Source organism: Maylandia zebra, linkage group LG1 (genome assembly GCF_041146795.1).
Source record: "Maylandia zebra isolate NMK-2024a linkage group LG1, Mzebra_GT3a, whole genome shotgun sequence".
In the NCBI taxonomy this organism is placed as follows: Eukaryota; Metazoa; Chordata; class Actinopteri; order Cichliformes; family Cichlidae; genus Maylandia; species Maylandia zebra.
In genome coordinates this window covers 38766978-38784584 of record NC_135167.1, presented here as the reverse complement: position 1 = coordinate 38784584, position 17607 = coordinate 38766978, and the positions used below count along the sequence as shown (strand labels likewise).

Here is a 17607-nt window from a genome sequence, read left to right as displayed (position 1 = left end):
CCATGGGCCTCTTGGCTGCATTTCTGATCAGCGCTCTCCTTGTTCGGCCGGTGAGTTTAGGTGGACGGCCTTGTCTTGGTAGGTTTACAGTTGTGCCATACTCCTTCCATTTCTGAATGATGGCTTGAACAGTGCTCCGTGGATGTTCAAGGCTTGGGAAATCTTTTTGTAGCCTAAGCCTGCTTTAAATTTCTCAGTAACTTCATCCCTGACCTGTCTGGTGTGTTCTTTGGACTTCATGGTGTTGTTGCTCCCAATATTCTCTTAGACAACCTCTGAGGCCGTCACAGAGCAGCTGTATCTGTACTGACATTAGGTTACACACAGGTGCACTCTATTTAGTCATTAGCACTCATCAGGCAACGTCTGTGTGCAACTGACTGCACTCAGACCAAAGGGGCTGAATAAATACCCACACCCCACTTTGCAGTTATTTATTTGTAAAAATTGTTTGGAATCATGTATGATTTTCGTTCCACTTCTCACGTGTGCACCACTTTGTGTTGGTCTTTCACCTGGAATTCAAATAACATTGATTCATGTTTGTGGCTGTAATGTGACAAAATGTGGAAAAGTTCAAGGGGGCCGAATACTTTTGCAAGCCACTGTATTTCTATAAATCTGGGACTACAAATGATTTTAGATGCTAATTTTATACATTTTTGAGAAATGAGGGCTGCGATTTTTGGTCAGTTAATGTGTTAAGGCCCAGAGCAGCCAGGGTGATGTTTGGGAAACATTTTAGGATGAAGCTCATCTCTAAGATAAGATAAGATAAGATAAGATAAGATAAGATAAGATAGAACTTTATTAATCCCTCGGGTGGGTTCCTCTGGGAAATTCGATTTCCAAAAAAGCACAGCACCGACAGAAGTTACAGAGTTATACACACACACATATATATAAATACAGAGACAATATAAATAAAATATACGAAGGGGATAAATAGAATAAATAGGAATAAAAATAAAAATAAAAATCTCTGTGTGTGTCTGCATGTGTGCACCAGGGGGAGAAGTATGATGGGAGGAAAGCCGATGCGTGGAGCTGTGGAGTCATCCTGTTTGCACTTTTAGTGGTAAGTGACTTCTCCTACTGCACTGCAATGGCAGAAAATGGCCTGGACATTGTGCTTTTACAGTCATTTTGACACGCGTTTGGCATCTTCATGCAACAGCAGTGAAATTCATAACATTTCCAGACACAACCAAAATATTGAAGAGCTGCAAACATTGCAGAAAAAAGAAGCAAAAAGACAAAACACTGAGATTAAAAACAGCTACAATTGTGTGATAAATGACCATAAAGTATTACTAAGAGATGCGAAATGCCCACAAAGAAACCAAATAGTTTAAATATAATATGTAATGACAAACTGAACAAAAATACAAAAAGGTGCTAAACAAAATCAAAAACTCATGAAGAGGGATGCGAACAACTGTAAAAAGAGGGGCATCGTATCCACGAGGAAGCACAACAGAATCATAACATTAAAATAGTTACATTTTCTAAATCTGGCAACTCCTGATCTGATACAACATGACAAGGGAAAAAAACCAAAGGGGCGGAGTTAATTCAGCTTTTTCCTTGGCAAAGTATTTATACTGTATGCAGCCGGGATAAAGTAAAAAAGATCGTGAATTACTTCTGGACAAAGTAAATCACCTGATGGGAGCACTCTGCATCCTTTGGTACACCTGGAGTCTGTGGTTTCCACCAGCCAGGATTAAATTAAAGATGGGCTGCTGGAAACACAATGTGTACTGATAAAATATTAAAACCACATTATAAATAAAATGGGTACAGACAGGATGTTCTCCTTTCCTTTGTAACGGGCCTCTTTGTTCTAAATTGTGAATCGACAAATGACCGACTGCAGAAGAATGTTTCCACAACAGAAATCTGTGTTTCATAAGTGACAAAACACGGTGATCGATCATTTAAGGCCAGTCATAGGCTGGTGTGTGCAAATGTGGCTGCTGGTTGCATACATCTACATGCACATTATGTTCCTGTGCCGTAACGACCGTAGCTTTGCCTTTTCAGGAGAACTCTGTGGAATTTCTTGTGTTTGCAGTGACTGTTTATCTCTGCAGGAGATGCTAATAGCACATTTGTGAGTGAGAGTCCACCTCTGACCTTGGTTTGTCTCATTGTTCCCTCTTGCTTGAATGGCTAGCTTAAATGATTCGTTATTACTAAATATTATTATACCAGCATATCATATGTATGTGCACGTACAGCCTTGATGCCCTGAATCTAAATGAGACTTTAGTTCTTTAATCACTGTTTTGTTGAAACTAGTGCTGTCAGCGTTAACCTCGTTAAAATGACGTTAACGCCATAACCGCATTAACGCAACAAACCTCCGTTAACGAGTTAGCACGGATCGCCCCGTGCGTGGGGCTGCACAGTGTTAACGAGCGATCCGCGCTAACCGCCTAACGTAGATTTGTCGCGTTAATGCGGTTATGGCATTAACGTCATTTTAACGAGGTTAACGCTGACAGTACTAGTTGAAACATGAGAAAATGCAGGTTAGAGAGCTCACTCTGTTTGGTTTGATCAAAGGATGCTCAATTTTAAAATGCGGTTAGAGATTCTGTCCGTCCATAAAATAATCAACTTATTCTTGTCAAGCTAATAGACATTTAGACCCGGACCACGTGTACGAGGCTTTATTATGGTAAATATGGCAGCTTGTATGTAGTTTGGCCATGGGTAAAACTGGGCCTCTGAAAAACTCTGGATTTTGTAAATTCCAGGTTGTGGGAAAATAAAATATTTATGTGGGGAAAATCCAGTTTATCCTAATATTGTTTTTTTCTTTCCCCTACAAAATGATTTGAATATGTCAGCTTTGCTTCGTGCGGACACATCACATACGAAGGCTTTTCATACCAGCAGCTCTGTAACGTGATAGTAGTGAGTAAATGACTGTTTGTTTTGGTGCCGTGTGAACACACGAGTGTTTTATCCTCTTGATGAAGATGGATCACATAACACAGTCATCATGTGAAGATAAATCTCTCCGCTGGTGTTGTTTTGATTACCATGCAGTGTCAGTGACCATCTAGCTTCATCCTGCTTGTTTTTTTTATGAGGAGGAAACGGTATCAGTCATCATGTTATTGAGCGTGCGCCCTAGCTGGAGAGCAGAGGCAGAGCCGGCTGGCTGCAGTACAGAGTGCCTCATCATCACTCACTCTGATGACTGATACCTCTCGCAAAACTGCCTCTGGTCACCTTCTTTGTCAAACGGCAGATTATCTCTCAGGGCACACCTGACAGGCCGGCTACATGACAACAGGCAGATGTCAGCGCTGGGCCATGTGATCTCGTGTTGCTGGTGTGATTTTAATACAGAACTGCTTAAACAAATAAATACAAAGAACCAGGATCTGCTGTGCTCGTTTTTAGCTCCATATCTTCATTCTTGGTAGTTTGCATGATTCACAGAGCAATCCACATATTAATAATGATAGTTTATTAATAATTATTGAGTAATTATTTAGGTTGTACCAGGCCTAGAGGCGACATCACTGCTCATCCACTAACTGAAAGCTACTTTAGCTCCTCCCCCTTTAAGGCTGTCACCACTTTCCTCTGATTGCCTTCTGCTCATCAACAGAAAGCTTAAGTAGCCAGTGGGCGGGGCTTCTGTGCTTCATGTGACCAACTGTAGATATCCACTCTCACTGACATTATGAAGATCTGGGAGTACAGAACAATCTGAAGTGGAGCGTTTACAGAATTGGGAAGACTTTAGACTCCAAAGGAGTATCTACAGCTATGCTGACCTTTATTAAGACCACGTTATTAAAAAGTAACCACCACTACAACAGGATGTATAACAGAAAATAAGGGATTGAAATGTGTAAATGTTTAGACGTTACCATTGTGCCTTTTCTCAGGGTGCTCTTCCTTTTGATGACGACAACCTGAGAAACCTGCTGGAGAAGGTGAAGCTGGGAGTTTTCCACATGCCTCACTTTATCCCTCCAGACTGTCAGAACCTTCTGCGTGGCATGATTGAAGTAGACCCCATCAAGAGGCTGACGGTAAGCTGCTGCAGTCTGCCCACGTCACATCACCCCCTGGCCCGATTCGTTATAGACCCGGAGAGGACTGAGGTCCTCCATCAGCGTGACTGTGGTCGCTTTGCATTTTTATGATCTCCGGCTGCTGCCTTAGGAACTACATGCTGCACTTGTGCTAAATTTAGCACATTTGCACTGTGACTGACCTTGCAGCTACTGTTCTTTCCTTTCATCTAAAGCCAAAGATTTGTTTAGAAGACAATCATTGCAAATATAACAAAAGTACTGTTAGATAATCTGCTTTCACTTCATTTTCTTCTGCAGGTTAAGCAGCTGTGTTAGGCATCATACCGCAGCTGATAAATCTGTAACTCAAGAGTAAGAACAGCATAAAAGTGTAAAACGAAATCAAACACCAAAGAAATGATAAACAAGTCACAGAGAAACTATTTTTAAAAACTAGTTTTATAAAGAAGATTTGAAAGAAAAGGCTTTTAAACTTTTACACTGCGAACCTCCCTTCCTGCATCTGTTTCCCTTTATTCCAGCTAAGTCATAGCCTAGGTTTACTTCACTGCAGTTAGCCGGACGGTGGCTGTAGGGTCTGCTCCTGTTCATTGCTCCTGAGCTTTAAAAAGGCTGGAAAAAGCTGCAGCGTGCAGTTAACCAGCATGCTCACCAGTGTGCCTCGTTGTGGTGAAGTGGACACTGGATCCTGCAACTTAATGCTGTTTGATAAAGACGCCCATTCCCTGGATCTTCAGAGACCATTGAGCCTGCTCGTCTTTGTCAGTTTCACTTGGAAATCATTCATTAATGTTTATTTGTCCTTACAGTTGGAGCAGATCCAGAAGCATACGTGGTATCTGTGAGTACAGACACTTGAGTTTATTTTCGTCTGCTTCTGTCTTGGTTCAGTGTGTACGTGCATGTCCGCTTAAAGTGATGTGATGAAAGAAAAACGCCACAGCAGATAATGCAGAATGAAAATAATAAGAGTGTTTTTTTTAACTCTCTGATGGAGACCTCTCAGAGAGGAATCGTGTCCATTAGTCCTGAGAGTGAGAGCTGTGTTTGCTCCAACGTTGAGAGGCCAGATCATCAGGATGCTCTAATGCACCTCTGATTTCTAATGGATGATTTTAAAACTCAAATTATTTTGATTTGAAATCACACAGAGGGTCACACAGTTCAGTAAAACCTTATTTCACTGATTTTTGCCATCTTACTAAACATTTTAGATTGAATTTTTGTGTCACCACCAAAACACCACCACCACCACTAAAACTCTTACTGTGTATAAATGTATCCTCTTATCAAAAGCAAGTCTTGCCAGATTTTTGGCCTGCTTGAAAAACCTCTGTGCATCTTTGGTTCGATTACTTTACTACTTACTAACTTTCCACCAAATTTAACTTTTCAAAAGCTTTTTCTGATCATTGAATTTAAGGACTGAGCTTCTCTTTTGTTGGGAAGCTTTAGTGTCTTCACCAGAGCGTTTGATTGTGCGGTTTATGTTGCAGAGCTGGAAAGAACGAGCCAGAACCCGAGCAGCCCATCCCCAGGAAGGTGGCCATCAGAACACTCGCTTCGGTCGAAGAGATCGACCCCGACGTCCTGGAGAGCATGCACTCCCTGGGCTGCTTCAGAGACAAGGACAAACTGACCAAAGATCTGCTGTCTGAGGAGTGAGTGACAATCAAGGGACAAGGGAGCAAAAAGTCATTTACAAAACCACACATGAAGCAGATTGAAAGGGTGGGAGGCGCTGAGACGGAGAAGAGAAATATATTAGAGACTGCTTGACAAACTGTCAGCTTGATGAATTATTTCATTTAATATCTTGCGATGATCAACCGTCTTTTTGTTCCAGTCTCAACTGCTGGGTGCTCAGCTCACGGTCATCTCTCTTTGTCTCTACAGGGACAACCAGGAAAAGATGATCTACTTCTTGCTACTGGACCGGAAGGAGAGGTATCCCAGCCACGAGGACCAGAACCTGCCACCACGCAACGAGATCGGTAGGCCAGTCTAACCAATATCTGTCATTGGTCCATACATGAATGCCTCAACGACTATTTGGTGTTTTGCTAATATCTTTGGAACGCATGGTCATTAGCCCCACATGACTGAATTTTAATACCTTTGGTCATCCCCTTAACCCCTTAGGGTTTGGCTCAGCAGGTTTTGTTAACATGCTAAGGATGTTTATACAGTAAATCAAACTAGAGTAAGGCAAATGAAGCAATGAAGGTTTTAAATGCCAACATTTTTTTTGATCCCATATGTTTTGATTTTTTTTAATTATTTCATCCAGGATTGCCACAAACCTATTTTACAAAAAATATACGTGTTGTTTGGTTCCAGTTTTGAACTATCTCTATTAACTTTGAAAGCAACTCAAATCTACCAATAAGCTGTTGTCTGTCAGTGTCCATGCCAATTTAAACTAGTTTAATTAAGGAGTAGCATTCAGACTCCATCTTATAGAGATTAAGTATTATCTGCATTTCTGTTTGAGTAAGTTCCTACTAATTTTTATTTTAATATTAATAGAAACTAGCAACTTAAAAAAGGTGTTTATATTTAATTCATTCAGGTTCATCAAAACTGATGGCTATCCGGTCTTTAAGTCTGATGTCATTAGCCATGTCTGGGTCCAAACTCTGCTTCAGGTCCCAAAGTCAAATGAACACTGCAGCATCACTGAGAGTTAAAAACTGTCTAAATTCTTTCATCTTTAATAAAATAATCAGCGTTGCTGCTTTATCAGGTTTAACAATTAATTTTAACATCCAGGCATCCATGAAAATAGAATTTATTACATTTAACGATGTTAGACGTTAGCAGGAAGTTAGCTTGCTAGTTTCCACCTAAACCTGATATAGCATGTTCTGACTGAGAGATTTTGGAAACAAATTCAAACGTACAGCTCTGCTATCACTTCCAACATAAATGAAGACAGAAAACTAAACAGCAGTGACGTTTGTAGCGTTACTGAAGTTGGGCTAGCCTTTATATAATGATGTGCTACGTGGTGGCTAGCAACACAGCTATGTTAGCATAACATTAGCACAGTGAAGCTGGAGGATGAACGCTAACTTTTTTCCACTTGATAAAAGTTAACGTGAGGGTTCCCGATGGTTAGAGACAAATGTAATCGCATGGCAGGATGCTGTAAACGGACCAAACTTCAGTCAGGAGAACAACTGAGATAATCCATCCACAATACGAGGTTAGTCATTAATATACTGCTGCATGGGCTGGGCTGTAGTAGTTACATGTAAGGGTTTAAAAACCGAGCTTTAAAATGAACAATGGTAATAAAAACTGAGAGCGATCACTGACTGTTTTTAGAGGTTTGTTGAGATTAAGTAGAACAAGATACAAACATTTTAAAACACAACAGCCTTATTAAACGCAGAGTAGTTTGGACCCGGAAGCAGGATTAATCACGTCATCACTTATAGTAAGCTAGTTTATGACTGTCTCTCTAGTTAGCCGATTTTCTATAAATGTAGGTTTGCCATTTTCACTTTTCATGCTGTTAGTGACTTTTGCTTTGGTTTTTGCTTGGATAGTTAGTTAAATACACTCTTTTTATGAGTATAGCTCTGTGGTTAGCTATCTTTTTGTGGAAGAGTGCAGAGTGAGCTAGCTAACAAAGCTACACAGTCTTTGTGTACTACATGTAGAACCTTTTTTCATCAATTTTTGTTGTTACTACTAGTTTAAAAATACGTTTTTGGAAATGACATACATACACACACATTTTTTTTTTGCCTGTCCCGTTTGGATCTTTAGCCGTCAGAATTGTTGTCTGAAGGCCAAGAAAGATGCCAAGCGGATTTACTTTACCAAGTGGATCATCATGGCCTTGCCATATTGGTCCATTTGATTGACCTTTATTATAATTATGTATTTATTTGATTTGATTTTTGGTTGTTACAGACGGGACAGACATGACTGGGGGATAGGACAGGGAGAAAGAATGAAAGAAAGAGAGGGAGAGAAAGAAAAATAGAGGCGAGGAGAGATGGTGAGAAAGGGGGGGGGAACAAGAAAAACAATCAAAACACCTGGATCACCTGTATGACGATAAAAAACCAGAAGAGAAAACAAACAACAAAGAGCAACATAATAAAAACAACACCATCACAATAAACTAGATAACAGTAGATAACAGTAAATACTAAATATTACATGTTATTGTGCAGTACGCAAGATTGACAGTGCACAATGTGCTTTGAGGTAGCAGCCAAGAAAGGTGTAGATTGTGTCTGTGAACACCTGTGTGTACACCTGTGTGGATCAGCATGCTTGTATTCAAAGGGTTTCTCCTTGTAACGATCTGCCAGGGAGTGTCATCAGTATTTTAATGTGTTGAAGTAAAATTTAGCTAATGTTAGCCATTTAGGAAAAAGCTAATTTACCAAATTAAAGCTAAATATATGCTAATACAGTCATGTTTTGACATACTGATTAGCTTTTTAATGTGAAACTGATAATAGCTGCGATACCAAGAAAAGGTATTTTGTGTTTGTTTGCTATCTTCTTTATCCATGAGCGTCTTCCTTCCACAGAAAAAAGTAAGTGGAAAATCCTGACTAAATGTATGTCAAATGACAAAATTTGGTATGCTTGTCCAAATACAGGAACGCATTTTGTTTTCTACTCTGCTCCTTTAAAGTGGTGTCCTAGGTTACATGTAGAGGGATAAAAAGAGCATAATGAATAGCTTAGGGGGCTGAAGTGTTCTGATAAACTGAACCTTTCAGTTAGTATTTCACCTTTAATTTACTGTTTTATATCAGCTTTATGAGATTCTACCATTTGATAAATATAGAATAACGTGTTATTTTTATATTCTTCTGACTGTTTTTTGTTTTTTAATGATCACTTTTAATGTTTTTGCCTTTGTCTTTTTCCTTCTCATCTCGGCTCACCCTGGGCCCGCTCAGCAGACCCTCCCAGGAAGCGTGTAGACTCCCCCATGCTGAGCCGTCACGGCAAGCGGAGGCCGGAGAGAAAGTCCATGGAGGTGCTGAGCGTCACAGAGGGAGGGTCTCCTGTACCGGTGCGGCGAGCCATCGACATGGCCACACACGGACAGAGGTAAAAGACCGAGATTGGCACGTGTGCTCGTGTGCATGGACGAACATGTTTCTCCAGGTCAATCAAGGCTGTTTGCTGTTGTTTAAAGTGTCATTGATGAGTTTTGAATTGATTATCAGTTATGATAAATAATGCATTTAATCACAGTTTACAGCACTTTATCAAAATTGGACTGGTCTTTTAAAAATATTAATTTCACACGTGTACTGTTTGCCCTCAGTACGACTTTACTTCAATCTTTCGTTTCACTGAGCTCTGTCAGGTTTACTGGGAAGTCTCTCAAACAGCTGTAAGTCCTTCCATGCTTCAGTGAACTGTGGTTAAATACATGATGCATTATTCTTTCTCTGGTGGTGTCAGACATACAATACACATCACAGAAGGCTTGATGTAATCTCTGGGTTTAGATCTGCCTGAGACTAACGGTGCACTCTTAGCTCTGGCGGAAATTCATCACAGATGTTGAAATGCATGGACCGGTCTCTCAGGTTTGTGCGTGGTGTGGGTAAAGTGTGCATGGAGCATGCAGGACAAGAAGCATCCCGGTTTGAGAAGCTGTGAACTGAAATCCATTTAGCAAGCGGGCGTGCACGAAATCTGTGGATGTTTTTGTAGTCGAGCTGTGACAAAATAATGGAGGAGATTGTAATCCATGTGTTTCCTGCTTCCTAATAACCTTGTATGGACATGGGTGTACACACATATACTGTATGACAAACAGAAAAAAATAGATGATAATGTGAAACCCTACATGACGAGCTGAAGCAACAGCATGTTGTTTACTAGAGGAGTGAGGTATTAGTATGAGACAAATGTTCTAAATCTTCTAAAAACATATATATATAAAAAATATCTTATTAACTTATTATCTGATCTAATGCGAGTGAGCGGTCTTCATCAGTCCTGGCTCTGCAGCTCCCTCACCAAAACCAGAGTAGGAGTGAAAATGCAGCTGAGGATCAATCCCATGCTGCAGGAAACGGCAGACGATGTCCAAACTGTATTGTCGTTGTCGGGGGTTTATGTGTGAAAACAAGCTTTCATCAATCTACCACATTAAATTACTTACTTTATATTCAGATGCAGTAGAAACGATTGATGGAGCATCAATTTATTGGCCTGATGGACTTCTGTAGCCAATGGTTGACACTGTGGTGGCTGTATGTGTTTTTTATATTATCTGTGTATTTAAAAGAGAGCAAGCTAACACATTTAATTCAATATATGCTCTGGATGTGTTTTGAGTAATTTATGGTGTCATAGAAGAGGTTAAGTAGAAGGAGCTGAAGATCTTTGTGGTTCTCTTTCATAGCATTCGTTTCCTGTCTCATTATGGGAATGTCTCTTGTGTGACCTTATCAGAAGCTCAAATGCCTTTATGCCAGCTACGTGATGCCCAGACAGTGGGATAGCTCAGTAGGTAGAGTGTTTGCCCCATGACCGGAAGGTCGGGGGTTCAAATCCACCAAACGGCTACCTTGAGGTACCCTTGAGCAAGTTACCGTCTCTGCACACTGCTCCCGGGCGCTGGATTGGTATCTGCTCACTGCTTCTTCTCGTTTTTAACAGAAGAGTGGAAAGACACCTGTGCTATTGGGTGCTAGCATACAAGGAGTAGCAATACTGTCCTGTGGCTAATGTTGGTGTCAAGTAGCAATACTTTCACCCCGGGAGGTAGCAATCTTTTCCCAAAGCAAAGTAGCAACACTTTGCTAATAAAGGTACCACTAGCTTTATCATCAGGTAGCAATACCCTTCAGCGCTAACGGTTTCTCACATTAGGTAGCAATACCTGTAGAAAAGTACTTTTCACCCCATGCTAGCTGAAGAATAGCAATATTCTCTGGACTTTAGTGAGTTGTAGAGCTCGCTAACATTCACAACTCTCTAGCTAACCATGGCTATGACTGACAACAAAGTTGCAAAACTTTGTCCTTGCAGCAAGTAGATTTCTGCCTGGGATACACACCCCGTGTGTGCGGCATGCCTTTGCTTATCGCATGCACAAGCTACCATGACATCCATACACAACTGTATCCAACGCGCGGCTTTCACACACAAACTACTCCGCCACAGGCTAGCTCACCAGGCTAACCTGTCGGGTGGCGACCCTTTGCTGTGTGAGGCTGCTGTGGCGCAAAGAGAAATTTAAATGCCCAATGATTTGGCCGCAACACCAAGCCCGAGCTGGGCAGATGCAGACCCTCACCCCATCGTCACTGCTTTCCCGTCACTGGAGACACATGGAATATGTGAATTTTTCCCCCATGCTTGAGTCACCCTGGATTGGAGATGCTAACGAGGACAGAGATGAGTCAGGTGACACGGAGCTCCTGCAGTCTGACGATGAGGAGGAAGAGTCCAACTCCTTGGCTAGCATCAGCTTGGTTGAAAAGCCCTCGGCTACCGGTGAGGTAGAAAAATCTGCACTGCCGTCTCCCCTGGACATGCAGGACGTGTGCAAGCGCACAGCTGCTAGGCTCAACATCCCGTGGCACGGCGTGCAAAGCGAGGTTGTAAAATCTCGTTTTGATGGTGAGAAATATCCAAAGGCAAAAAAGACGGGAAAGCATGTGTTGCCCGTTTCCCCAGAGCTACTTGATGAGATATAAGTGATGGGGAAAGAAAAGACATACAGCGAAAAACACCCCATCGTGGGGAGCTCCCTTCTGGTTTGTGAGAGGATGGAGTCAAATGCCACAAGTGGAACTGTTAATATTGAGCCATCTTCACCTGAAGACATCTATGTCCTCATCACCCCATCCCTCCTCTCCAAGACAGACCGCTTCCAGTCTAGCCTTACAAATAAAGTGCTAAAAGGCAGCAGGTCTGTGGGTAAGAGCCCACAACGCCGCCTCTATGCTAATGGCTTACCAAGCCAAGCTAGAAAAGGACATGACAGCTAAATCAGATACCACAGTGTGGGAAGAAAACTGCGTCATAACTCACCACGTCCTCCACCTCCACAAGGTAGCTGTACAGGCTGCTGGGAGAGCCATGGGTCTCATGATTATCCAGGAGCCGACACTCTGGCTCGGGCTCACCAACCTGCTGACTAAGAAAAAAGAGGAGCTCCTCGACACCCCTGTCGCCCCTCAAGGACTCTTCGGCGCGGCTGTTATATCATTGCAGAAGAGATGTGAGGAGAAAAAGAGAGGTGACAAGGCTCTTCTCTAGGGCCTTGGGCCGCTGTGCCTCTACCCAGGTCCTTTTCAGAGCAAGTTCAATGGGACATGTTCCACACAGAAGGCAGAACCCGGGCCGGCGTTGACGTCACTGGACCTTTCAGAGGGAAACAGCAAAAGATTGCAGTGTTGTTTCACAAGCACGTCTCTCATGCATTCTGGATTAAACTGCGATAATGCAGACGTGCCCGTTGCCTCCGTCGCAGGTGAGGAAGATGACAGGACACCGGGATGGCGAATGTTGGCAACCACAATAGTGCAGCCTGCGTGAGCTTTGAGATCACCTGGTCTGCTGTGTTCTTGTTGTCAGAACATGAAAAACTGTTTCTCTTCATATAAAGCAAATTGTACATTTGCAGTATATATTTTTCTTGTTCAAAAACCATAATCTAAATGCTGACATATGCTATGCTGGAGTTTTCATACAAATTGTTGTACGCTGCTCTGCTCGTGATGAGCTGCACTCAGCAGGTGCTGTCTGATTTGTTACACTTCAGCAGCTTTAACAGCCAGAAAGCCCGCGCGTCTGGCTGCGTTCTCCTATTTCTGAGGATGATTCAGACAATAAAGCTGAACATTACAGCTTGTAAAAATGTTTCAGAGGTGCAAAAATACAGAAACTGATTGTTTACGGTAAGGGAGTGTGTTGAATGTCCCACTGACTCCAGCATGATCCATGAATGTGTGTCTCCTCTTAATTTTTGACTCCTTAGTTCTCGATCTCTGCATGTATTTGAGGTTTTTTTAGTTCTTGGGTTCTTGGTAATTTTTGTCTTGTTTTGTTTTAGTTTCACAGTAATAAATTAGTTTCAAGATTTATTTTTTAACAGGCTCGCATGTTGCACATTAGGTTTTCCCTTGCTTGACTGCCTTTCTGTCTATCTCTTGATTTTTCTTTTCTGCCCCCTTTTTAGCAAATCTGTTTTCAGTAAGAGCTTGGATATCACAAACGCTAACTGCAGCAAGGAGGAAAGGTATTGGATTTCTGAGTTTCTGTGTTGTTGTCTGTGTTATTTTCTTCCCACTCATCTCTTTGGTTTTTCTTATTGCTTGCGAAAGTTCGTCACACCTTTGTCTTTCACTTTTAGATGTAGCATGTGGTTCCTCATAGAAAAAGTTTATTTACCTTTTGTTATGAAAATCTGTCTGTGGCCACTCAAATATTTGTCATTGCTTTTGCATCATTTTTACATTAATTGATCATCTAAAAAACCCACATTGTGACCAAAGCAACGCCACAACAAGATATTCTCTTTACTAACAAATCACTTCAGACGCTCAATATAAATACGACATTAAGAAAAACAAAAACATCCCCAAAAAGAAACACAATCAACATTTTTAACAGCTAATGTCAATAATATTTTATTTTCTGGACAAAGATGGAGAAAGTCTTATTTTGTTATTAGTGGATTGAAATCTCTGGAGACAGGCGAGCATCATTTCTCTCAGCACCGTCGTTGGCTCCGTTTTTTACTACCTTTGAACTGAAGGAACAGAAAACTGAAGATTTTGAAGAATGATATTTATGTAATGAGTTTGGGTCTCCGGAGAGTGACATCACTTATAAATGCATTGGTCCAAATAAAGGTAAGGCAGTGACTCAGTGTTACTGCCTTTGACAGCATATTTTCCTCATATTTTAATAAATAAAAATCAATTTTATGTTTGGGTAAATGCAACCCTACTTCAAAAAACAGGTTACAAATATTTCCATTACAATCCTGGTGAATAAGTCTAAAATCATTTTGGTGGATCACGTTTACCTTTTCTGTTTTTGTCTAAATGCTGTAGTCAGTTTTCAGCTTTCTTCTTATATGTTCTGACTTCTTTTCATTTTAGGGCCACTGTAGGTGCCCCTTATTTACTGTAAATGAATCCGTCTGTGTGAAGAGTGCCTGGACAACAACAACTTTTACATGATGTTAGATAGGGCTGTGCGATATGACCAAAACCTCATATCCCGATATAAGAATTCTATCGTCCGATAACGATATAAATCACAAAAATGCAACATTTTCTGTCAATTCTGTGAATCTCGTCTTGTGTGAAGTGTTTCCAGCTGGGCGTCATGTAGCTGGAGTCCAGTGTTTTAACCGATGCATGAAACGATACATTTTTAGACATAAGTTGTAACGGCCGCCGTTTTCTTTGTGAGTATTTATTACACGGCGTGCTGCGGGGGAAAGCCTGTTCTAATGTTTGAGTCTAAGGTTTATTTTTTAGCACCTGGCGGCTCTTTTTTACTTCATCCGTAAATAATCTGCTCTTTCACGTGATTCAGTTTATTTTGAAAAGTCTCAACAGGATCTTGAGCTTTATTGTGAAAGGTTTATGTGGAACATAAACAAGCGGACACGCGATGCTGTTACCGTCGTTGTTGCTAACGACAACGCATAAAAACAGGCGCTTGTCCGTCCGTAGTGTGGTTATATTAAATATAAGAGAAAGAGAGAACTTTAAGAAATGAATATAGCCACTACAGTGACCATCAAAACCATGAACAAATATTGCCGTAAACAGTTTATTTTGCGACACCACGAAACAAACGATAGCGTAAAATGAAACGATAGATGTTTTTATATCGTCATCCGATATATATCGTTATATCGAACAGCCCTAATGTTAGAATTGTAGGGACAGACTACAAAAGGCCCTGGTGTTCATCAGTGCATAATAAGACAAAGTGGATACAAATGGAAACTCAGGTGTATTGTGTCAGATAGTATTGGATCTAAACAGTATTTGGATCCAAGTAGTATGATGTAAAATGGTCACGCTGTTATCAGAAGCCTATATCAGTGTGAGCAGAGTATTCTGTTCACGCTGAAATCTGAAAAATGGCACACGATGAGTTTTGCACCCCCTTCCTCTTTGGTGTTGCTTCCTCAGCCGCTGAGAGGCAAACACAATTTTTAGGTCAACTTCCTGCCTCCGTGTCTAACAACGCCTCCTCCCCTCCTAACATCTTCACTCCATATCGTGTGTGTGTGTGTGTGTGTGTGGAGGAAGTACTGGCAAACAAACAAACTTTTTTGCACTTTGCCAGTGTGTTTTTCCAATGATGCATGGGGAGGGTTGTGTATAATGATTTGTGGATCCTCCCTGTGCGGCTGAACACAAGTTTGTCTATGGATTTGTGGCCTTAATGGAGATTAGCATAAATTAATTGCTTTGAATGCAGATGGAGCATAAACACGAGATGAAAATGAGGTTCACAGTCCCACTGAACAGCTTTTTATCTTGCTCGTCATCTAACTGGGAATATCCATAAAATGAAGCTTGTTGTGCCCACGAACAAACATCACCAGCAACAAACCAGGAATCCATTTTCCCGTTTCAGAGATGAGCTAGCGTTAGCGTCCTGGGTTTGTCCTGGATGGGCGCCACCGTTGATGAATTGCGTGTTACAAAAGAGCTCCTCTCCCTGGCGGGAGAGTCCTGTCGCCATGATTTAACGTAACATCAGCGCGTGCTTCCTCAGCATGACGACGCAGAGCAGATAGAATATGTATGATTCTGCAGTATTATACTCTGTGGGACTGTATCACAGCGGGGCTACAGACAATAATGGAAAACAAAGAGCTTTTAAAATCATGAGGTAGTTGATACAATTAGCAGATTTTCAAAAAGTTAGGTTTGATGCTTCCAACTTCTCACGTAATGATTTCTTAACTCCAATTATTTATTTGTTTTTGCTCTTCGGTTATTTTAAATAACTTTGATGGTCCAGTTTTTGGGTTGAAAAACAAACATCATGAATGAACTGTGATTTCATCATTTCTTTAAAACTCTTTAAAACTATAAATGTTAGCTGCTGGTATATTTCTTTGCATAACCAGAAGCGCCATATTTGGATAAAACGATCAAGTAATTCTAAGAAGCTTAGGTAGCAAACTGCATTCAGAAAGAGCACTGGTGCAGTGCACAGACACACACATCTGCTAATTAGTTCAAATTGATATAATTTCACTCACCAAAACAAACATCGTCGATGATCTGTACCATTTAGTAAGTCATTGTTTGTCAGGTGTTTTCATTAAAAAATAGCCTAAAAGGTACTGACGGCACAAACAGGCGAGAGGCACAGTTCAGTGGCTCCGATTAGATGCAAAGATGAGGCCTGTCAGAAAGTGTGAAACGACCCATAGTTGGGCTAGCAGGCTTTAAATATACTCTGTAATGCTGTTAAGTTAGGCATTTTAAAATGAGACTCTGAGAGAGACCTTTGTTTAATTCATTTGGAAATAATATCAGTTTTTAGTTGCAGTTCACTGGTAGGAAACATAAGCAGTGATCACATTTAACGAGGTGCGTCTATATATTTAAATTAATGATAGCTGCTTCAATTGAAAGATTAGAAGTGGTTTTATTAACACAGGCTCACCATCAGGTGTTTGATGTTCGTCTGTACTTCTTAAATACGTAAATCATCAGCATGTTTAAGTCAGACTAATTCATCATGTCATTAAAAAAACAAGATTAATGTAGTTTTCTATTTCAAAAAGACAAAAAAATCTGGATGATGAATCAAGTAGCACAGCAGCAGTTAGGCAGATGTTTTATTTCACTCACAGCTGAATTCAATTAAAGTAGAATGTTGAGTTCAGATGTAAAAATACTGTTTATAAAAGCTTTACACAAGCAGAAGAAGCTAATTGATTTCTAACAACTTGCTAATATTTGTTTTAGAAGTTTCTTCAGCTGCATCGCTGTAGAGACGCTAAAGCAGCCAAAGAGAGAACATTTCAACATCGGCATTTTAAATATTATGTAAATATTATTATTATATTATTTAAATAATATTATTATTATAATATTATCCATCCATTCGCTTCCGCTTATCCTTTTTCAGGGTCGCGGGGGGCGCTGGAGCCTATCCCAGCTGTCATAGGGCGAGAGGCGGGGTACACCCTGGACAGGTCGCCAGTCTGTCGCAGGGCCAACACACAGGGACAGACAACCATTCGCACTCACATTCACTCGCACATTCACACCTAGTGACAATTTGGATTTTCCAATTAACCTATCCCCACAAGCTGCATGTCTTTGGACGGTGGGAGGAAGCCGGAGTACCCGGAGAGAACCCACGCGAACACGGGGAGAACATGCAAACTCCACACAGAAAGACTCCGGCCTGATGTTGGAATTGAACTCAGGACCTTCTTGCTGTGCGGCAACAGTGCTAACCACCGTGCCACCGTGGTTATAATATTATGGTTATAATGAAAATAGTAATAATAATGAAGAAACCATGGTTTCTTCAT

The 17607-nt window shown here is 41.0% G+C and overlaps 1 protein-coding gene across 1 annotated transcript in view; it reads left to right on the top strand.

The window, feature by feature from the left end:
* Nucleotides 1-17607, top strand: part of LOC101464487 (serine/threonine-protein kinase BRSK2) — a 54109-nt gene that overhangs the window by 14681 nt on the left and 21821 nt on the right. Inside the window, exons 5-11 of the mRNA XM_076887583.1 lie at nucleotides 1010-1078; nucleotides 3915-4061; nucleotides 4877-4908; nucleotides 5564-5728; nucleotides 5964-6061; nucleotides 9005-9155; nucleotides 13255-13314. Of these exons, the coding sequence (XP_076743698.1) occupies nucleotides 1010-1078; nucleotides 3915-4061; nucleotides 4877-4908; nucleotides 5564-5728; nucleotides 5964-6061; nucleotides 9005-9155; nucleotides 13255-13314 (722 nt within the window). The remainder of the gene's footprint in view (nucleotides 1-1009; nucleotides 1079-3914; nucleotides 4062-4876; nucleotides 4909-5563; nucleotides 5729-5963; nucleotides 6062-9004; nucleotides 9156-13254; nucleotides 13315-17607) is intronic.